Source organism: Typopeltis vanoorti, chromosome 21, assembly GCF_054136105.1.
Source record: "Typopeltis vanoorti isolate ZY-2024b chromosome 21, IOZ_Tvanoo_1.0, whole genome shotgun sequence".
Lineage (NCBI taxonomy): Eukaryota > Metazoa > Arthropoda > Arachnida > Uropygi > Thelyphonidae > Typopeltis > Typopeltis vanoorti.
Genome location: NC_143569.1, coordinates 33,092,322 through 33,115,999, shown reverse-complemented (window position 1 = coordinate 33,115,999; position 23,678 = coordinate 33,092,322). Strand labels below are relative to the sequence as shown.

General features: G+C 33.7%; 1 protein-coding gene across 3 annotated transcripts in view; it reads left to right on the top strand.

Moving 5' to 3' along the window:
* Asap (ArfGAP domain of ASAP) overlaps positions 1 to 23,678 on the top strand; it is a 718,739-nt gene that overhangs the window by 484,689 nt on the left and 210,372 nt on the right. For all 3 annotated transcript variants that reach the window (XM_090411444.1, XM_090411445.1, XM_090411443.1), the window contains exon 21: positions 8,574 to 8,690. In XM_090411444.1, coding sequence (XP_090267570.1) covers positions 8,574 to 8,690 — 117 coding nt within the window. The remainder of the gene's footprint in view (positions 1 to 8,573; positions 8,691 to 23,678) is intronic.

The window sequence follows — 23,678 nt, the reverse complement described above, 5'->3', positions numbered from 1 at the left end:
TGTGGATTATCATATTTCGGACAAACAAGATGATCTGCTCAGGTCCGGTTAGAAGAACACCAGTCGTACATCCAGTACCTTGAACCCAAACAGTCTGGAATTGCAGAACATGCCATCAACACCAGACATAGAGTTAAGTGGAACAAGACAAAAGTCATTCACAAAAGTCTGTTCCTAATGGAACGGCTATACAAAGAAACATGTGAAACATTACTTCACTCCCCTAACCTAAACAGATCCAATGGTCTACGTCTTTCCCCCTTGTGGGAGATAGTACTTTATAAAGCAGCAAATCTTTCCTAACATATAATTGTACACACATATATATTTATAAAAAAAAAAAAAAGAAAAGAAAAAAAAAATATTTATTTTATTTTTATTTTATTTTATTTTTTATTTTTTAATTATTATAATGAATAATTAAATTTAAATTATTAAAAATAAATAAATAATAATAATAATTAAATAAATTTAGGAAATTTAACCTTAGCTACTTAGGTGGCGCTTTGTGAACATAACAGTTATCGTTTAATTAACCTTATACCTGTACTGATGATGCCTGTGATACTCAGGTGAAAATTCTACGAATAAAGAATAATTTACGCGAGTTAATTCCTTTATTATAATAGTTAGTAATATGTCTACTCACGGTATTTCCTTACTGAAACTTATAGTAATATGAGCTGCTGAAGAAGAAAATGCTGTGGAGGGTATATAAAGAGAAACATCACCAGTAACCTCATGAACAGTTGCAAGAAAGGCAAAATCAGATTATGAGAAGTCTAGCTAAGCTGCCAAAGGAAATCCCACAGGGTCCTTTCGTTATGTGGTAAGCAGAAGAATGACTATTGAAGATTAACCTTAATGAGTGATGGTCAGGAGGTGACAGAAGTAGATAAAATAGTTGAGTTACTGAGTTACCACTTTGCAAGGGTATATCATCCCAGTGAGGTTACTGCTTTAACATATGTAACAAACATTAATGTGGGAACAGAGTTGGATGAATTGGAGATTCTTGGGATATTGCAGCATCTCAATGTAACATGGCTTTGGGAAGGGTTAGTCATGCCTTAGTAATTTACTATTTTTTTATAATGGGGTAACAGCTGAGTTGGATAAAGGAAATGGCTACATGTGGTATTCTGTCAAAGACATTTCACAGAATACCACATGGTACTCTGTTATGCAAATTAGAACAAATGGGGATAGATATGACACTGGTTAATTGGATAAGAGGGTGGCTACTGAATGCATATCAAAAAGAGGTATATGGAGGGGGCAGATTCAAGAGGAAAACTGGTGACTAGTGACGTGTCGCAAAAGTTCAGTGCTGGGACCATTGCTGTTTACCTTGTACAAGGGTGTTCTGAAAAGTTCTCTGCCTATCAATGAAAAAAACGAATTTATAATTTCAAAATTATTTTTATTTTTCGACGTAAAAATCTCCCTTAAGACTAATACATTTATTCCAGCAACGCTGCACCTTCATTATCCTGTCCATGTAGTGGTTCTCAGTAAGATCTGCAAAATATCCCTCTACAGCTGCAATCATCTCTTAATTCAAAGAAAAATGCTGACCAGCGAGTAAGAGTTTTAGTTTTGGGAAGAGATAGAAGTCAGAGGGAGCCAAATCTCGGGAATAGGGTGGATGTTCCAACAATTCATAGTGCAGATCCCTTAATTTTTCCATTGCCAAAACACTTGCAGGCAGGTGTATTGTCCTGATGAAAGATGATTTTTTTCTTCTGCAAACCATGTCTTTTCTCATGAAATTTTTTGTCTAGTTTGCTTAAAAGATCTGTATAATATTCCTCATTATTGTTTTATCCTTTTCAAGATAATTAATAAACAAAATGCCTTTAGCATTCCAAAACACCAATGCCATGACCTTTCCTGCTGATGGAACCTACTTTGTCTTCTTTGGTGCTGAACAACTGGCTTCTCTCCACTGTTTTGACTACTGTTTGGATTCTGGTGTGTGATAGTGAATCCAAGTCTCATCCATAGTAATAAATCAATGCACAAAATCAGTTTTATTCTTGTTAAAACACTCCAAGCATTATTCAGAGATTTTCAGATTTTCATGCGAGTGCATTTTGCTGTGAGCAAGCACGGCAACCATCTTGTGCAAAACTTTTTCATATGCAATTCTTCATGCAAAATATATCCTACACATTCTTTTGAAATGCCTATAGTCTCAGCAGTTTCATGCACTTTGACTCGCCAGTCATCCAATACCATATCGTGTACATGATCAATGATTTCTGGTGTTGTTACACTTATTAAACATCCTTTACGTGGATCATCTTCAAGGCTGGTACAGCCACATTTAACCTCGGCAGCCCATTACTTAATTGTCGAAAACGAAGAAGAGTGCCCATAAACTTTTATTAACTTTGAATGAATTTCTTTTGGCGTTAAACTTTCTTTTACAAAGAATTTAATAACTACATGATACTCAATTTTATCCATTTCAAGGGATACAGACAACACTTTTGCTTCAGACAGCTATATAAAACAAACTACTTAATAGAATGACTTGCAATTTCACATGGATGCTTATTGACAGATGTACCAACTTAGAAAAAAAAATTTCTTGCGGATAGTGTTGCCATCTTTGGTCGAGGCCAAGAAATTTTCAGACTTCTCTCATACATAAATGGTATAAGAAATAACCTGAAAGGTTATTGCTATATTAGTTGTTTTCTGATGATGTGAAATTGGGTAGAATAATAGTTAATGATGGTGATGTGGAGAGCCTGTAAGATGATTTAAATAGGTCAGTATGGGCAAAACATAATGGTTATCAGTTTAATGTTGAGAAATGTAAATTTATGCATTTTGGGATCAATAGATTACAAGCCATGTATCACATTGATGGCACTGTACTCCAAGAAATAAATGAAGCTAGAGATTTAGGGGTGGTGGTAGACAGAGTTAAAGTTTAGAGGACCTATTGCTAAGGTAGCCCATAAGATTACTTAGCTAAAGAACACCTTAAAAATAGAGATAAGGATGTTGTTATTCCTCTTTATAAGGCCTTGATATACCCATATTTGGATTACTATTGTGTTTTTTGGAGATGAGGAAGTGGTGGAGAGGATTCAGAGCTGAGTGACCAAGATGTTGAATGGCCTGTGGAATGTTCCTTATGAAGATGGATTGAGGGTGTGTATGTGTGGATTGCAGAAGTTGGTTGATTGGAGAAAAAAAAAGAGGGGATATGATAGAAACATTTAAGTTGCTTAAAGAATTTCATAGGATAGATGCAGGGGAAATGTTTCAGAACTTGGCTAGAGGGACCAGAATGAGGAATCATCCTTGGAAGTAAAATAAAGCTGTGGTTAGTAGGGGTGTGAGGACTAGATTTTTTGCTTGGAGAGTTGTAAATGAGTGGAATGGGTTACCAGAGTCTGTTGTGAGTGCTTCTTCTGTTAATGGGTTCAAGGAGAGGTATGATAGATTGGGTCTTTGGTGATGAGTTTTTGAACTCCATGGAAGTGCTAAAAAGAAGAAGAAATTGCAGGAAACAGACACAGAAGAAGACCAAGGTCTAGGTGGATTGATTTTGTCAGAAGTGCCTTAGATGCACAAACTTTTAAATATGACAATATTGGAGTGCTCACAAGTAATAGATTGATTTGGAGGAAAATTGTTGATAGGAGATTAATAATAATGTAAACTTAATCATTTAGTGCTGTCATAGTGACCTGAATGAACATCCCTTGTTGCTACATATCAGGAAATTGATGATGATGATGTTCTAAATGATCAACAGCCCAGTATCTCTTCTAATATAGAAAAGGAAAACAATAGTCTCCCATTCCAAGACACGCTGATTACATGCTAGCTTGATGGATCTCTGGCATTCTCTTTTTACAAAAAACCCACACATACTGATAGATACATTTACCAGCAGTCACACCACCACCCCCTCTCAGCATTATGAGATTATCAAAACCATATATAACAGGGTAAAATTAATCAGTTCTGAAGCATTGCCCTAACTGCTGAACTTGGCCATATTCTGAACACTTACTTAGCTAATGGCTACAATCCCCCCCCCCAAAAAAAAAATTCCTCTAACTATAACCCACCTTCTTTCCCCCTTCAGAACAGAGATTACACGAAACCTATCATCGTTCCACATATCCGGGACATATCTGAAAAATTAACAAACATCCTAAGGAAATACAACCTTACTACCGCTTGCAGGCCAGACCACATAAAAATTGGTATCTGCTTCACCGAAAACCAACCTCATTCCCTAGACCTAGACCTTGCAGTTGCAAACTGTCCTGCTGTGATCAAACAGTCAGGATAGCCAATATCAGAATTTCTGAAACATAAGGACTACATACGGCTGCAGTATTACAGCCACTCATGACTCCCCAAATTTGGGAAGCACTCATCCTCAAATCTTCATTCGAACTACCAAGACCGCCCAATTTAGCCCACTAGGAGGAGGAACTATTTAGGACACTAGGCCCAACTTTGGTTGCTTTTCTTCAGCCTCATTTGCCCAGTGTTGGTACCTGTGTGCACATATCATTTGTTTTTTGCGATCCTTGATGAGGGCAATGTAATGTTGTTGAAATTATAATTAATTTTGGAGTGTTCAAAATTTATATTAATATTTAATTAACTATTTAATTAATAGTTTAGTATATGTTATTTCCTGAAAAAATAATAATTAAGATACAAACTACACAACACATAAGTACACTAAATGTAACTGCTTTGCTAACTGTTAACACAATCCTGTCCTCTGATGAAAAAAATTAATACAATAAAAAATAAATAATTAAATAAAATAAAATAACATGTTTTATGTTATTTTACAGAGAATAAAAAAAAATACGCATCAAATGCATCTTTATAGTCCTGTTGTCTTAGGATTTTCCTTTTGGGGTTCTGCTATATAGGTTGCAGATGGGTGTTCCAGATTCTTGGAATTGCTAATCTATAGTTCTTGTTGAGATTCTGATGATGAATCAGCATCTCAGATAATCAGAGAATTAAATGAAAAGGCACCAAGTTCTTACCTTGAATTTTTCTTTCAAATCAGGTTTTGTGGTTTTGATGCAAGATACAGACTTGGTGCCTTTTCATTTAATTTTCTGACAGGTTTGCAGTGCTTGGAAATTGTAAGTCATTTAGAGAGGCTGTTGCCAGAATAAAGTAAAAGAGCGATACGAACAAGAGATCAGAGAAGGTAAGAGGTAATGTGAAAGATCTGGAGATTGGAACAGGTCACTTAAGTGTTTGTGAATAGATGTAGAGTGGGGGGGGGGTAAAAGGAGACGAGGAATGAGGAGAACTGATATTGGAAACGGCAGTGAAAGTGTTAAAAATAAGAATGGCCAGCATAGGAATGGGTTAGCCTAAGAAGTAAAGGGAGTAGTTGAGTCTGAGGAAATATTTGGAGTAAACAATGATATACGTTGATTGAGCATGGGTAGATCTGGAAAAATCACATCTGTGAGATTGCATGGATAGTACTGTTACAATCCTAAAAATGAAATTGTGTTGTTTGCATATGCCAGAAACATCAAAAATAAGGGCTAGATGGTGAAAGTTTTTTCACTTGGTTATATTATAAATTAAATTCTCGTAGAAAGCCTTAGACGTTGGTTATACATGCTTATTAAATTACTTAAGGAATTTGCAACCTACAAATGATATTAATTAAAATTAAACTTTAATCTATATTCCAATATTTCGGCAACGTCATGTTCCCATTTTCACAGGCAGGGCCGTGCCAACGCGAGGGTGCAAGGGATGCACCGCACCCGGGCGGCATTTTATGTAGCTAATATCTAATTTGGATTATACAATGCAGTATTAGGGATGGCCAGTAAAAGGGGCGGCAAATACCCTTGGCATGCCCATGTTCACAGGAACTTAAAATAAAGACACATGCACGCAGGCACTACACACAGTAACTGAGGATGAAGCAGGAAGCTGTTGTTTCTCCTAATAGTCCTGATGGTGCCCCCTAGTGGGCTATGTAAGTATTCTCAGCCGTTGGGGCTGAAGCTTCTTCAGCTCAACGGCTGAGAATACTTACATAGCCCAACTTTTAGGAGAAACAACAGCTTCCTGCTTCGTCCTCAATTATTGTGTGTAATGCCTGCGTGCACGTGTCTTTATTTTAAGTTCCTGTGAAAATTTATTACGTGATGTTGCCAAATTATTGGAATATAGATTAAAGTTTAATTTTAATTTATATTATTTGTATGTTGTAAATTCCTTAAGTAATTTAATAAGCATTATAAATTAAAGATGCTAAGAAATTATATTCTTGGTTTCATTCTTTATCAAATGCAAACAAGTAGTCAAAAGGTGTGACAACACCTTTTGACTACTTGTTTATGGGAAATATGACTTCTTCATTAATTCAACCTCGTTATCTCTTCTGAATCTAGCTCCCACTCAATAAAGGTTGAAACCAATCTAGGTACTGATCCTTTCCATAATGTATAGCATTATACATGTCCATAAGGATATGTGCCTTGCATTATGGGATACTAAGGCAATATAGGATACTAAGAAACCAAGAATATAATTTCTTGGTATCTTTAAAATTTTTTTAAATGAGGGAGATGAAATTGTTCACGTATTTGCACAGAAATTATTGGAATAAGTACTTTATCCAACACATGGTTGGATAAAGATGATATTCTGATGATCCTGCCCCTAAATTCAAGTAAAAGAAAAAAGCCATTTTTAAGTTTGAGTTACAGTTTTGCTACCCTCCAAACTTTGTCACTCTTAGGCATTGCTGTAGTTTCTTGGTGGGTTATGACGATGACAGCTCTGGACACAGAGGTGTTGACAACTAATGCTAGGTCTAGGGAACAGAACTTACCAGGTCCTCTGAAGTGATAAGGTGGGTGGGAAACCACGACCATCTCTGATACATTAATATTGTATTTATTTTGTCATGCAATTTTCCTCACAATAACAAAAATATTTTGAGTGATTGGTAACTTTTAAATTTATACATATTTTACAATGGTGCTCTGCTACTTTTTTTTTTATTAACGAACATTTTAATAGCATCATCCAGATCTAATTGCCTTTATACAGCTGCTTCAAGAATACCTAAATTCTGGCACATTAAGACATTAATTGCACAGAATGGTCTACTTGGGCCACAATTGCTAGTGCTGTGCAAAATACTCTTAAAGTAATAAAATGTTTGAAAATTCTGTTTCTGCTTGTAATTTTCTTATTTTGTTTAACAACTGAGAAAGTGATTTTCTCCAACATTTGCTGAATGTATAACTTTTTGCACCATTTTTCTGAAAAATTCATTACATTTATTTCCTAGTAATCAATAATAAGTTTGCTTTCAGTAAATATATCACTCCATTTTTTTTCTCTTTTTAAATGAGTCTTTTTTAATTCAAAAGTAAACTTTTGATGATTTGCTCTTCCACATCAGTTGTTACATTCATTTCTTGCAAAATTTTGTTTCTATAATGTATTGCCATCGACACTTTAAACCAGACATTACTCAAAGGAATTAATATATTACTTAAATAAAAGAGCCAGTAGGCTTCACTTTGGCGATGTAACATTATTTAAATTAAGGGATCTCCTTAATTTAAATAGAATTAATATATGTTAAAATTCCTTTCAAATCTGACCTAGTTTCTACACTTAAATCAATAGACACAAAAGTGTTTCAATTGCTTTTTTTTTTTATCCCAGGTAAATGAATTGCAAATGTCTTTATTACATCTATTCTTGTGGACCATCTGATAAAATGTGCAAAGAACTGTTAATATTCTGTTTTAAAATTTTCCCATGTGGGCTTGAACAAAATGTTATTTTAATTGCACTGTTCTAAAAAAATATTGCTTCATTGCAAGATGACTGTGACCAAGCTCTGCATAGGTCACAGTCATCTTACATATTATTATCTACTGAGGGCTGAAGACCATCTATGTGAAAAATGCAACGAGTGTATTACCATTTCTCATATTCTGATGGAGTGCCAGCACTTAACATAAGAGATTTGGAATGAAATTTTTACCTATCTAGCCAAGCCATATACATGGCTTGGCTAGATAGGTAAAATTATTAATTTATACAAACATACCTGATTATAATTTTTTTTATATGTACATAACTTTTATATATACATATGATTTACTGATTTATCTTTCACTATTTATTAATACCTTGTGTACTGCTGTAACCTTTGCTACGGTGGTGCCGTATGACATTTTATGTCCTTTTGCCAATAAACCAACCAACCATAATTTATATAGAATAAGTTTGTTTGTTAATTTTTATTATTGAGGAAAAAATAATATAGTAACTTTAAAAAAATCTTACTTGAGAAAAGTACACCTTTTTCTAATTTACACAAAGGTGTCATATAGGCTAGCATTGGACCTGGTTTATGATATTAAAAACAATATAATATTATATTATATTGATTGTTATATGGTGTTCTGAGTTTAACACTCGCTACACCATACAGGGACAAATTGTTAAAAAAATAAAATAACATGAATAATAATTAAGTCTGCTATGTGACTTTGATTTTTCTTCTTCAGTTGGAGCATGCATTGCAAAATAAAAAAACATTATTTGAAAATGTCAGCACTGACTGGGGATTATCACAAGAAGATGGCTTAACTGATTTTAGTGATGAAGAATTTGCTGATGAAAAGGTGAGCTAGCTTTTTTTTTAACTTTTTTTTGATTTGAAAAAATTCCTATAATATATATATATATATATATATATATATATATAATATATTTTGATGGAATCACATTGTCATTTTGTTTTGTATGAGTATTCAGTTGTTTCAGTAACACATCAATGAAATTTGAATTCTTTTTATAGGAAAAAAGAAAAAGCAATAACCTGTTCATTTCTGGCAATTGTTAATCATTCTAAAATGACAGCTTTAGATGATAAACATATCATTCTAAGGATGACACATTCTAGAAATTCTTTTACATAATATAACTTATGATAATCTCAGATATTGAAAGTAGATGTTACTAGTCTGCTTACAGTAAACTAGTGCTACTGATGAGTTCAAGGCTGTGAGGGAGAAAAAACTTACTGTATTCCAGTATATTGCTGTTAGGCTAAATCATTATGCAAGTACTATAGTTAGGATAGATGCAGATGAAACTTGTCCAAAAGACAAAATAGATTAGATAAAAAAGAAGAAAACAAAAGATATGTTATTGAGTGAGGACCAATAAGTGTGGATATTTAACATTAAAGAAAATGGCAGAAATTTAATGTATTAATTTTGTTTTTATTGTTACACTAATAAATTTTAAGGTCATCAACATTAGTTGGAATTTCAGTTTTATTTCATTCTACTGTTTTCAGTTATTTTAAGAATTAGCACTACTAAAACTTCTATTTGACTACAGCGACAAGCATTGCATGTTCACTTGAAACAAACTGCATACCATGATTTAGTATTATGAATTTTATACAGATGTAAAATTTTCCCTCACTTTTCACAGGGCAGGGGAGAAATCATACTACTACTACTACTTAACCAGTGTAAATATCTTTGTGTAGATGATAACAGTTGCAGCAGTGCACAATATTCATTCGTATTTCAAACAAATTAAAAGGTACACACTAATTCATTGTCAATTACGTCTTTTGACTTAAGTGATTGGAATGTACGTTGAAGCGTGTCTGAAGTAGAATAAAGCTGCTAGTTCTTTTTGATCGAGAAATATTAGTACTGTTTATGTAAATGGGCATATATTTAATATGATATTTCATTCCTCCAGGAATCATAACTTATGGTAATGTTACTTCTTTTCAGATACTTGCTGTCATAAAGAATCTAAATACTATGCATATTTTATAAATTTCAATGCATGGATAAATTAAAGATGCCAAGAAGTTGTATTCTTAGTTTCATCCTTTATTCAAGTGTAAGCAAACAAAGTTTGCATGTGAAGTAACTTTACGACTGGGTTACTTGTATATAGAGGCTAGTGACTTCACATCAATTGCCTTAGTATCCCATAATGCAAAGCACATATTCTTACAGACAAGTATAATGCTGAGCATTATGGGAAGGGCCACTATCCAGACCAATTTCAACCTTTACTGAGGTCTCATCAGCGGGAGCCAGACCCAAAAGTGATCCAAGGTTGAAGTAATGCCAAAATCGTATTTCCATATACAAGTAGTCAAAAGGTGTAATTCCTTTGATTACTAAAATACTCTAGATTAGAGATATATGTTGAAAGATTTTTCACTTGGTTATACTATAAATTAAAATTGTGAAGAAATTATATTCTTGGTTTCATTCTTTATCTAAGTATAAGCAAACAAAGTTTGCATGTGAAGTAACTTCATGACTGGGCTACTTGTATATAGAGGTTAATGACTTCACATCAATCTATCTTTAATCCAGAGTATTTTAATAATAAGTGTTGACACCTTTTGACTACTTGAATAAGGAAATATGACTTTGGCATTACTACTTCACCCTTGGTATCACTTTTGGGTCTGGCTCCCACTGATGAGACCTCAATAAAGGTTGAAACAGGTCTGGATAGTGACCTTTCCCATAATGCATAGCATTATACTTGTTAGCAAGGATATGTGCTTTGCATTATGTGGAATACTAAGGCAGTTGATGTGAAGTCATTAGTCTCTATATACAAGTAGCCCAGTCATGAAGTTGCTTCATGCACAAACTTTGTTTACGTACACTTGAATAAAGGATGAAACCAAGAATATAGTTTCTTGGCATTTTTAATTTAAATGCATGAGATAAAAATAATAAATTTTATTGTTGAAATATGCAATACTTTCTTTGAGCAGTTACCGATTTAATCACTCTTTGCCATGGACAAGCAGGTTTTTTCTCCTGGAAACTCAAGTTGTTTGTCCCGTAAACTCAAGAAAATTGACCGTAGAACCTAACTATTTCAAAAAAGAACATATCCTGTTAGGGTTAGGTACCAAGAAATGGCAGCACTTGTTTGCTAGTCTCTTCATTGGTTGCTGCTTATCATTAGTGATAGCTTTAGATTAGCTATCTCTGATTGGCTGCTGGTGGAGATTGAATTGCCTACTTTATGTGGGATACTAAGGCAGTATAATATTGTTCATAAGGAAATAAAAGGTAGTTGTGATTTATGCAATACTGACTAAATACTCGCCCCAGCTAAAATAACTTCCTATGAATTCCAAAAACTTAAATCCAGCATAAAGCACTAACAACAATAATATAACATATAACAGTAACACCCAGTACAGTCCACTGTGCATAATGGCAGGATAATTAGCAACAGCCATCTTCTCCTTCATTGCTTGCTGTACTTGTGACATGGGTCTTTATTTTAAGTAATACAGTCTATAAAGAAGAAATAGTTTTCCTTTTATAGCTGCATTTTTTTTAAATAGTTTATTAACTCTCATCTCTCGTATAAGTCAACATTTCTATAATCCAAATTTTCAGCTTTCAGAATAACAGAAACAATGCTGTTGCATGTATGAGGTGACGAGTTATTTCACAAAGTTTTACTTTCTCTGTCTTATTTCACAAGAAAACACAAGGAATTAAGTAAATAACATTTATTTAAAGCCATATACTTCTGCCTGAATATTACAGGCCATCGTCAGTGGCAGTGATAGTTAATTACAAGGTAGAATGTGAACAATTGATTAATTTAAAACATGAAGATCCATCAGAATACAGACTTGTCATTACTAATACCATGAGACAACATAAAGATGTGCATAAGTTTGCATGGAGAGAAGACAAAAAAAATAAGAAAAGCCTCATTGACTATGTTATTGTCGATAGCAATATCTTCATGCTGATTCAGGATATAATAATATACAGAGGATTTGAAACTGGAAGTGATCATTACTTAGTTTTAAGTATGATAAAAATCAATTTCACATTGAAAAGAAGAATATGTAAGAAAGTTTTAAAAATAATTAAAGGTGAGCAACTATTAAAAATGTATTCATTTTCCTTGAATTATGTTTCTATAGGTGAGATAAATAAGAAACATAATTCAAGGAAAATGAAACAGTTTGAAAACCAACCCAAACCCTTGGAGTCTGTCTCATTAGCAAACCCTGAAGAAAACAATGATTGATTCAGATAGAGAAACCTCTAGTGACGTTGTCTGCAAGGATAGGAAGTAAAAATACTACGGTGAACAAAGAAGTTAATGAAGTATTCCTGAAAAAGAAAAAAGCATATCAAAAGTTCCTAGAAAATAAGTCAACAGATACCCTAAAATAACAGAGAAAAATATAAAAGAGCTAAGTTATTTGTAAAAATAACTAAACAAAAATCATGGGAAGACTTATTATGAATAGAGAAGATGAATATCAAAAAAGGTGGCAACAATTATGTTACTGAAAAAACTTAGAAATGTAGGAAAGAGTACTGTACAAGGGTGGTCTGAAAAGTTCTCAGCCTAACAATGAAAAAATGGATTTATAATTTCAAAATTATTTTTTTTTTCAACATAATCTCCCTTAAGACTAATACACTTATTCCAGCGACATTATCCCATCTCTCTAATGGTTCTCAGTAAGATCTGCAAAATAGCCCTCTACAGCTGCAATCACCTCTTGATTCGAAGAAAAATACTGACCAGCGAGGAAGAGTTTTAGTTTTGGGAAGAGATAGAAGTCAAAGGGAGCCAAATCTGGGGAATAGGGTGGATGTTCCAACAATTCATAATGCAGACCCCTTAATTTTTCCATTGCCAAAACACTTGTGGGCAGGTGCATTGTCCTGATGAAAGATGATTTTTTTCTTCTGCAAACCATGTCTTTTCTCATGAATTTTTTTATCTAGTTTGGTTAAAAGATCTGTATAATATTCCCTGGTTATTGTTTTACCCTTTTCAAGATAATTAATAAACAAAATGCTTTAGCATCCCAAAACACCGATGCCATGACCTTTCCTGCTAATGGAACCTACTTTGTCTTCTTTGACGCTGAACAACCGGCTTCTTTCAACTGTTTTGACTGCTGTTTGGATTCTGGTGTGTAATGGTGAATCCAGGTCTCATCCATAGTAATAAATCGATGCACAAAATCAGTTTTATTCTTGTTAAAACGCTCCAAGCACTATTCAGGGATTTTCATGCGAGTGCATTTTTGATCTGCTATGAGCAAGCATGGCACCCATCTTGTGCAAAGCTTTTCATATGCAATTCTTCATGCAATATATCCTACACGTTCTTTTGAAATGCCTATAGTCTCAGCAATTTCACGCACTTTGACTCACCGGTCATCCAATACCATATCATGTGCTTGATCAATGATATCTGGTGTTGTTACACTTTTTGGACGTCCTTCTCGTGGACCATCTTCAAGGCTGGTAGAACAGCCAGGTTTAAACTTGGCTGTCCATTTCTTAATGGTCGAAAATGAAGGAGAAGAGTGCCCATAAACTTTTATGAACTTCGAATGAATTTCTTTTGGCATTATACCTTCTTTTACAAAGAATTTAATAACTTCATGATACTCAATTTTATCCATTTCAAGGGATACAGACAACACTTTTGCTTCAGACAGCTGTATAAAACTAACTACTTGATAGAATGGCGTGCAATTTCACATGCGTACTTACGACAGATGTACAAACCTAGCGAAAAAAAATCGTGCCGATAGTGTTGTCATCTATGGTTGAGGGCGAGAACTTTTCAGACCACCCTCGTAAAAGGTATCAAAGATAATAATGGTAAAAGAGAAAAAAAAACTAAAAAAAAATTCTAAATGTCTGGAGCAATTACTGCAAAAGACTGTTAAATGAAACAAGTAGCAACAGTACACTAGTAGAAAATATTATTCAGGAGAAATGCAAACAGGAGTACATATCAATACTTGAGATAGAAAAGCTTTCAAAAGCCTAAAATGTGGAAAATACAGTTGGAGTGTTGTTCGACCAAAAATAATCAATTTGGAGGTATAAAGGTTTTATATTAGCCATGGTCTAATTCCAAATGTTTGGGGTAGAGCTCTAATAGTACCCATCTGTAAAAAGAGAAATGTGAGAATTACAGAGGAATGAATTTCTCTACTAAATTTTCCAGGAAGATTTATGCAAGAATACTTGAGTAGAGACTAAGAAAAATTGTGAAAGAGAAACTTGGAGAAGAACAAGCTGGGTTCACACCAAAATAGAAGTTGTCTTGATCAGATTTTCACTTTATGACATATAGTTAAGAAATTGTGGGTATATAACAACAATCTGTACCAAACTTTTGTAGTTCTGGAAAAAGGCATGTGACGATGTCCAAAGAAAAGCTTTTCAAAACTGCAATTATATGGGTAAATGGAGCATTGTAGAGAGCAATATATATCTCCACTCTTATTTAGCATTTGTATGGATTGCATTATCAAAGAAAGTGGCATAAAACCTGATAGTAGAATTGGAGATATCAAAAACTTTGCTTTGTGCATTTGATGTCATGTAATCCTAAATATATTAAAAGTCTCCAGAACTAAATCTCTAACTCTAACAGCTGTAACAAATTTGGCATGAAAATCAGCAATAAAAAAATCCAAAATTATGAAAATAGGCAGAAAAATGTAGAAAAACTTCAACTGCCTTCTTGAAGAAGCACCTATAGAACAAGAAAAATGTTTTAGCTAATTATGAATAGTTTTTAGTGAAAATGGTAAATTAAATATGAAAATAGACAACAAAATAAGTGTAGCTGATATGGTGTGTAGCCAGGAGAATTAATTTAGAATTAATTTATATGGAATAAGAGAAGATGTCAGCAGAAACACTAAATTAGCAGTATACAAGACAGGGTTCAAACTAGTTTTAAGTTATGGATCTGAGAGTTGATCTGAGACTGGAGACTACAGATATAAAAGTTCTGAGAAAAATTGGGAGAGTGAACAGATGACAGAATCATATTAAAAATTAAAATATTAGGAAGGCACTTGATTTCTAGCATTCAAGAATATGTGAGCAGAACTAATATCAAGTGGTATGGTCACTTATACAGAATTTGAAAGGAAAGATTGGCAGAGCAAGTGCTTGATGCCAAGATGGCAGGAAAAAGACTGAGGAAGACTAAGATCCATGGGGATTGATTCATTCAAAAGTATCCTAGAAGATAAATATTAGGTGTGACAGTTTATGAAATGTTTACAAGTAATAGGCTACTTTGGACAGAAATTGTTGATAGAAGATATTAGTAGTAATATAATCTTAATCTTCTAGAACTATTATAGTATCCTGTGTACCCCTCTAGCTAACATATCAGGAATTGATTACTATGATTAAATAAATTTAAACACTTGAAAGGAACCAAAAATACACATGGTACACTGCTTGTATTATTTTCATCTCAAAGTGCATAACTTTATACTTTGTATCTCAAACTGGTAACCATTATCCTTTGTCAACCATATCAGTCTATTCAAATCATCACTTTTACCTTTGGCTGTAAAGAAATATAAATTAACGATTATCAGCCACCACCACTTTCATCATTTTGTGCTATTTGACATAGCACAAAAGAACTCTGGCATTGGTAGATAAGTCTGAAAAGGAAACTTTTCTACCAATGTCAGAATGCCCCATAGGTGTGTCATCTACACTCTTTCTCCACTCTTTCTCCTATACATAAATGACCTTATCTTATTGTCCTCAATCCTATCCACAGTTTTAATTATGAGGATATACTCTCATCTATTCATTTGATAAACATATTAGAGTTCTCTAGTATCTCAGGCATCAATACCTTTTGCATCCAAGCCTTAAATCAGTTCTCAATATGAGTTTAATGGGATGAGATAACCTAATCACCTTTAGTGCCGCCAAAACACAGTGCCATATTTTACACACAATGCCTATATGTTTCTTACTGTATATATTCAAACTATGCAGTAATATAAACTGTATTACTGCATAGGATGTGAGGAACCTTTATAAGGACATTTCTGTTAAAGATGAGTTAACCAATCTCATATGGAAGCAGAAAAGTTTTTCTTCCTGGCAAATCAGTACTTTCAACATTTAGAAGCTTCTGTTGACTTTACAATGATGCTAGCGATTATGTCCTTGGAATGCAAAAGTTCACTTTGCATAATTTGATTTCTAGTGTTCTTGTGTTGCAAGAACAAGCACTTTATACAAAACAGAATATAATTGTTCATTAGCACAAGAAAAAACTAAAATAGATCATAAATAGCCAATTCCAAAAACTTTTAGATCACTGTTTTATAATTTTCATTTCATAAAAAGTGTACTGAACAAGGCATAATAATGGTTTTGTTATAAAATTGTAAAGTTATGTATATAATTTTTATACACTTGCTTTTATGTTACTTAATTGAGGCAGTCTCCTTTTAGCTTTTAATTAAAAACATTTTGAACCTTTTTTTTTAATTTTTCCACCAAAATATGTGCAGTTGCAGATCTAAACTTTAGGTTTTTTAGGAGAGGCAATTCAGATATTACTTGGGAGATGATTCAAAAATACTTATTTGATTTTTAATATTTCATATTTTATTAATACAATTCATTTCATTTTTTTCACTGATGAATTTATTTTGCATTTCAAGTTCTTAATCATCCTTCTAATTAATAAATAAATAAATAAAAACAAACATGCATATAGATTTCTTCAGTAATGTAATGAAGATTGATTTCTATAGGAGAGGACATTCACCCATCTGGATCTGCCACTGCATAGCATCTGACTGAACTATTTCACTTGATGATATGGTTGTCTACCTGTCTTGTTTTGCACGTTTTTCTTATGCTGCCTACCAAAGAATAAAAAAGGGAAATTCTATTAGATTAAACTGTTTCAAATAAGTTTCCTATTTTTCTCTCTCTTTCATTTATATTCAAATAGTCAGTAAGTAACAGTAAAGCATCCTTGCATATTAAGTTATGAGGATTCTTGCAGTGGGAAAGAAGTTATAATTTGGGAAAAGCAGGAAAAATTGCTTAATTATAGTATTTTAAATAATCATTAATATTTAAAAATTTCCTAATTATAGTACATTACACATTAGTTATTATACAAATTAAACTTGTATTTAGTGTTTATTCTATTAAATGAATGGATGTACTGCATTTGAATTTCATATTAGTTCATATACACTTTCTCAAGTACTAGCATTTAATTTGAGTTGTGTGAGTGATATTAACACTAAGTATCCTGTATTCACTCACCAATATCTCCCTCCTGCCACTTACACATGGGATATTTTTCCTTCCAGTACTGGGGAATGGGAACTAGTACACATAAAGCCCCAGTAAATGGTACTTCTCGCCATACTCTTCGAGTCAGGAAGCTTTCTCTCTGCTCGATGGAGCAGAGAGAGAGCAATGAAAGAATCATATCAGCTGTGGTAACTATAGACAGTTTCTTAGCATGCCTTAGCTGCATGCATCAGACTTATTTTTGTGTATTACAGTATATTTAATTTAAGCTTTACAAATTGCTGCAGTATGTAGTGTCTGGTCATACTTATGTACAATTTTCAGTGCAAGAGAAAACCATTATGATTTAGTAAAAGTCATCAGCTAGAAAAAATTATACAACTGTCAGGTTATTTAATTTACTTTACCTTAAATCTTATGCATTTTATTTACTACTTTATGCTGGTAGATTCATTAAGGAATTTTCATAATCTGTTACTGTAAAAGTCACTTGCAGTTGTCTGATTTATATTTTCATCCCTCTTTGTGTTTAGGAATAACTTTGGAATGTTGTATTTGCAATGTCATTTGTGTGTAATATCACTGTACAGTTTTTCACATATTCAGCTTCTATTTTATTTCATTTTTATGCTATTCCAGATGTAACTTGTTCCTGTTCAAATTGAAATGTGATTCACTTAGCTCCTTAAAAACCTCTCATAGTTGCCATTATTATGTGGCCTAAATTGGTAACATTCCTTTTGTCTGTGTTGTATATGGCTGATATATTATTCTCCAAGCAGTAATGTAGTTTGATTTTAAATCTTGAGTTTGATCATACCCGTTTTTGAGCCAGATGAAATGACCTAGCACATTCTGTATAAATAGTTTTCTGTATATGGAGAAAGGATAACTTTCTTTCTGTTTTGATCATCAGCAGATCATTTCAAATTGTCAGATATATATAATATGCCTTTTTATATCGACAAAGTATGGTGGTGTTTTGGGATGGGGAGAAATCAGCAGTTATGTGGAAATTTTGCAAGACTGCTTCCTATTCACACCACCATACACAGAAGTAACAGTGACTTTTGTTGATATGAGACTAGTTGCATTACTGTAACCATCCCAGTGTGTACAGGCTTTATTCCTATTTCATTTCCTATCATGAACTTACAACCACTTTGGAACAGATACTGAAATATAGCCAAAATATTGAGGATTACAGTTTTCCATCTCTAACATCCCAATGTGTGAGAGATCAGTATTTGTGTTATAATAACTGCACCATATGTTTAGATTAAGTAGTTTTGTTACTGCTATTTTTTTTACAAATGTTTTGATGTATATCAGTACTTTCCACCTCATATCCCTTTAATGGTTTAAAAATGATTGATGATATGTTTGGTACCACAGCAAAGAATCTAGTTTCTATCTACCTCTTTTCCATGCTGTATGAATTATATCTTTCAAAGGCCTGACACATACTTTGTAGATCTAAAACCATCTCTATCCAAGACTACAGCACTAAAATCATTTTGCAGGCTGGATGCCAAATAGCATAGTACACTGACAACACCTGATGGTAGCATGCTACGTGGTGGAAGGAAATCCAGATAGGTGTTTGAGTCACTGTCAAAGCTAGGATATTGGATGCTTTCTTTATGGGTGACATGTTCATTCAGAGTGCATTCAAGAGTATTTCTCCATATTACATGCCCCTGCTTTTTTTTTCCCCTCCCCACCCAGTCATCATAATGAACAGAATATCAAACATTCTATAGTGTCACTAGAACTCCCTGAAAAATATCAGATGGACTTATAAATGTTTTTTCCACATTCACCTGATCAATGTTCATAGAATAGCACAACCATTCATCACCACATACAGACATTCAGATCTGACCTGTTTTTAATAGTCTCAAATGTTAACCTTGATAACCATTGTATCCCTCAATTGTCCAAACTACACTTTGTGTAATTCTTTTTACACGAGAGCAGCTTTTGTGCCTATATTCATTCTGATGTCCAAAGCCAGAAAATACCAAATTTGGACATCTGTTTTTAACTTTCTCTGGCTCAAAGTTCATCATCATCATCATCAAATTCCTGTCATGTACCCTCAAGGGGTGGCTCAAAGTTTCCATGTCCTACTTTGTTACATCAGTCTACTTTCTCTATTGTTTTCAAAATTCTGAAAATCATGCTAAACTCTTTGACTTTATATCATTGGTGTTCAACTATCTGCAGTCCAACTACCCAACAGTGAAATAATCTTCTTAGGTGACTTCAGTGTCCTTTATTCTAACTGGCTTTCCTTTTCTGAAGAGATGCTGAAGTGGTTGCAGTTATCTAACACAATTCATCTATCACTCATAACAGATAACGATCCCTACACTTCTGATCTCTTCTTAATCAGATCTCCTTTCAAATAAAGTATAGAGGTCACTCAGACCATAATCTTCTACAAGCTTCCTCTTTCACAAGATGTTTTTTTAAAATATTAAATGTAACTCCCAACCTCAAGAGAGGTTGTAAACCTATAGTGCATTAGTACTGTGGATGGGCTGAGGAATTTTTTTTTTTTTTTTGTATAGTCCATAAATCCTGCTCTAGAAACCAAACATGGCACTTCAGACCTCCCTGAAGTGAGGCAGTAATCTCACACCTGATACTGTCTGTCTCCTAACTAAAGACAATCACGGACATCATGCCGAAAGCAGGATGTGAACACAGAGCCTGTTGGAGATTAAATGCTCTAACCACTTGGCCAACCAGGCTAGCAGTTTGCTCAGTTATTTACAATTTTTTTGTTCTTTAGCACTACAATAGCACCAAATGGGATGATTTCTGTCACTTCTACTTTTCTTTTCCATGGCCAGATTACCACTCCGAGTCTCCTGATCTAAAATTTGTTTTGCATGAGTTACTGAAATTTTCTCTGCTGGAATTAAAGCCTTTGTTTGTTTTAAAATTCCCACCCAGTGTCTAAGCCAAGGCTTAACATCAAGTGTTCCAGGGCAGTCCTAGAGAAAAAAATTCAACATTCTGTAAGTGACTTAATAGACAAGCTTAGCCACATTGTCATCTTCTACTGAAGCACAACAAATTGAAAACAACCATCAAAAACTGAAATCTGATTTTGAAATGGCCAAATGGAGAACAATATCAGAAATAGTGCACCACTGTCTCCCTTTGATCTTTCCAGAAGGACATTAGAAGAATCTCAAATAACTTGGATACCAAAGTCCACTTGTCCTGATAATACCTTTCCAGCTGCATTCAAAAGTTGGGCTATGGCTTTAAATCCTGCCATGGGCATAGATGTCTGTGATTGTGTTTAGGCAGTAAATGAATTCCAGTGTCTGGTGTGAGTTGAGCACTTACTTGAGGGCTGGAAATGGTTTGGAAAAAAATTTCCATGTTTTGTCACTAAACCAGGGTTTCCTGTATAAAAAATAAATAAAAATACAAAAAATGTATTAAAAAATTAATAATAATAGAAAAAAAAATCTCTGAAACCACCCACAGTATGATCAAGTTTTCCAAAACCTTTGGAAGCCTGGAGGTACAAAAAGGCCACCCAACTCAAAAAAAAAGCCAGCATCTATTCCAGGATATGGAAGCACTCTTATATTCAGCCTGTTCTAAAATGGCAAATTATCAATTGTTGTCAATTCAGTTCTTTTTGAAATAATGAAGAGAGAGAGAGTAATCAATTATCAACCTCTTTACCATCTGGAAACCCACCAATTAATCATTAATGTGCATTCTGCTACTCCAGATCTATTTCTGTTTGATTGAGTCTTTCAAGACCTTCTCAGCAAATTGCCACCCTTTGATTTCCCTTTCATGCCAATGCAAGAATGTCTCTGTTCTGTTACCTTCCTTCTTTATTTCTCTTGTCTTTTCTCACCAACTAATTATCTCTTGCCATGCTTCTCTGATCACTATACACTTCATTTTTTCTATTTACCTGACAAACATCATGTTATTCCGACATTCCAAACTTTAATGTTTCTTACAACCAATGCTTTAAACACAAGCCTTGATGTTGTTCTTCAATGAGATGATGATAACCTAGTCACATGCACTACTGCTAGAAAGTTTATCAGACTAAATCATACTATAAGAGAAAATTAGCTAAGCAGGCGAAAGTAATAATCCAGGTTTCTTTCACCATGTAGATGACTAAGAGTAGGAATGATTATGGAAGGATAACTTTAATCACTATCAATGATAGGAAAGTGACAGAAACAGAAGAATGGTTGAGCTACTAAGTGATCACTTAGCAAGGATCTCTGATCCATTTGCAGTTGCTGATGTGACATTGACTGTTGTGAGAATTGAGGTAGATGAAGGTGGAAGCACTCAACATATTCAAAAATATTCAGAGGATAGTGATTGTCAATTTCATGTTGCAAAATGTAAAGGTTTGTACTTTGTAATTTTGACAAGGGTAGGGATTTATTGGTGATGGTAGACAGTTAAAATTCAGAGGGGTATTTTATAGTCATAGGCCAAGTCATAGTCTTATAAAAACTATGATTTCATGACATCTTGACAACTGTTCTCTGATTTGGTCACCTGGGTTTTCTTGGGGATCAGAAGGTGGTTGATCTACAGACAAGTGATCAATCTGGTGACAGGTCACTGGAATGGTCTCTTGAAGGTATATTGAACTTGTGTGGATTGCAGTGTTCAGGCAGAAAAGAAGGGATATGATCAAAAATTGTAAATTACTAAATGAGGTTCTCTAAGCTGATATAAAAGAAATTTTTCAATACATGACAAGTAGCTAGGGAACTAAGGGTCACCCATGATATTTGTGTAGGAGTGAGTAAGGGTTTGAGAGGTAGATTTTTTTCTGGGAGAGTGTTGAATGACTGGAATGGACTGCCAGATGTTGGTGTGAGTGCTGTGTGACAGTGAATAAGTTTAAGGAAGAGGTATGATAAGTATTGTGTGAATAATGGTTAGTGTGGGTCTCCTGCGATGAGTCTTCCAACTCCATTGAGATACCTGTATAATAAGAAAACTTCCTGTCCTTTTCCACGAATGTTCCCATGAACTACAACTTTTCCAGCTCTTAAAAAAAATACTCATCCATTAATTCTTGCCTACATGTGGCATCATTGTGGGATAGGTTCTGCAGCCTTTTGTGTGTGTGTGGGGTGGGGGGGTCTTTTGTTAAATCATTCCCATCCACAAAGGTTGTAAACCTCAAATACATTTAATACATGGATGGTGGATTCTGGATTAAATAATCGGAACTCTGCTCTGCAGATCAGGGTTCCACTCTCTAAACTGGGTGGGGCTAGATTATTCCACTGTGGCAGTGTTATGGTAGATGAAAATCATTATCAGTTTTATCAATCTGTATGTAATAAATTAATGCGTCAAGAATTATCATTCTATAAAGATATACAAAGAACGGTAATGCATAAAAATTAATATAGGTTAATTCTAGTGCATTCATTTTCATCATATTCCTGGGATGTCCCTTAAAGGGATATGTAGAATAAAATATTACTACTACAGAACCATCATTTTTACCAGCTTCTTATTGTCAGTTTTTTTTTTTTTTTAACCTGAACGATTCTCTTATTTTTCAGAACACTGATGCCATTAATTAGATTTTATTTTGTTCTTCTGAGGCATGATGAACTGCATTAATTCACCCTCTTTTTCTCTCTCTCTCTCTCTCTGCTACCTTAGCATCAAATACCTGTTTTAATCCTCCTGTTTGAGTGATCATATCACCTTAGATTAGCTCTTCTCACATGTTCCTGAATGCTAACATTAAGTTCATTTTTAATATCTTTGTTTTTAGTATGATTCTACCATTGATGTTATCTGTTTTCACCTTCATATATATATATACACAGTTGGGTTTCTTTTTATGCGGTAGATACGTTCCACAGAAAACCGCATATAAAAAAATTGCACAAAAAAGACCTAACTTACATTGAAAAATTATGGATACGTTCCATAATTTTCTAAAACCTATAATTAAAACCAATAAATTAAAATGAACCTAAAAGATTTATAAAACAGGAAAATAAGAATGCCTAAGTTTGTTTTAAGCTTTATTCATTTAATTTTATTAAAAAGTAACATTTTTTTTACATTTTTTCATCAGAATTATCGTCGCTCAGCAGAAGAGATAGTCAGCGCATCAGAACTGTTTGGTAAAGGCAACGATTCTTCACAAACAGAGTTAGCTTCACCCTCGTTCTGTGCTGATTTTTTTCTTCTGACAATGTAATCAGTGATTAAACTTTGTGATGATGATTTTACTAATTTTTTATACATCTCGTGATATCCAGACATACAGTCCTTCAGTTCACATTGGAATTTAAAGGCTCTTTCAGAATTTGTGTCATTAACAAGAAAATGATTTTCCAATTTATTGCACAATTCAAAACATAAAATATAATTCAATCTTTTTGAATTATATTTGCAAAGGGGGGGGGACAGGTTTTTCTTCCTCTTCACTATCATTTTCTGGATCTT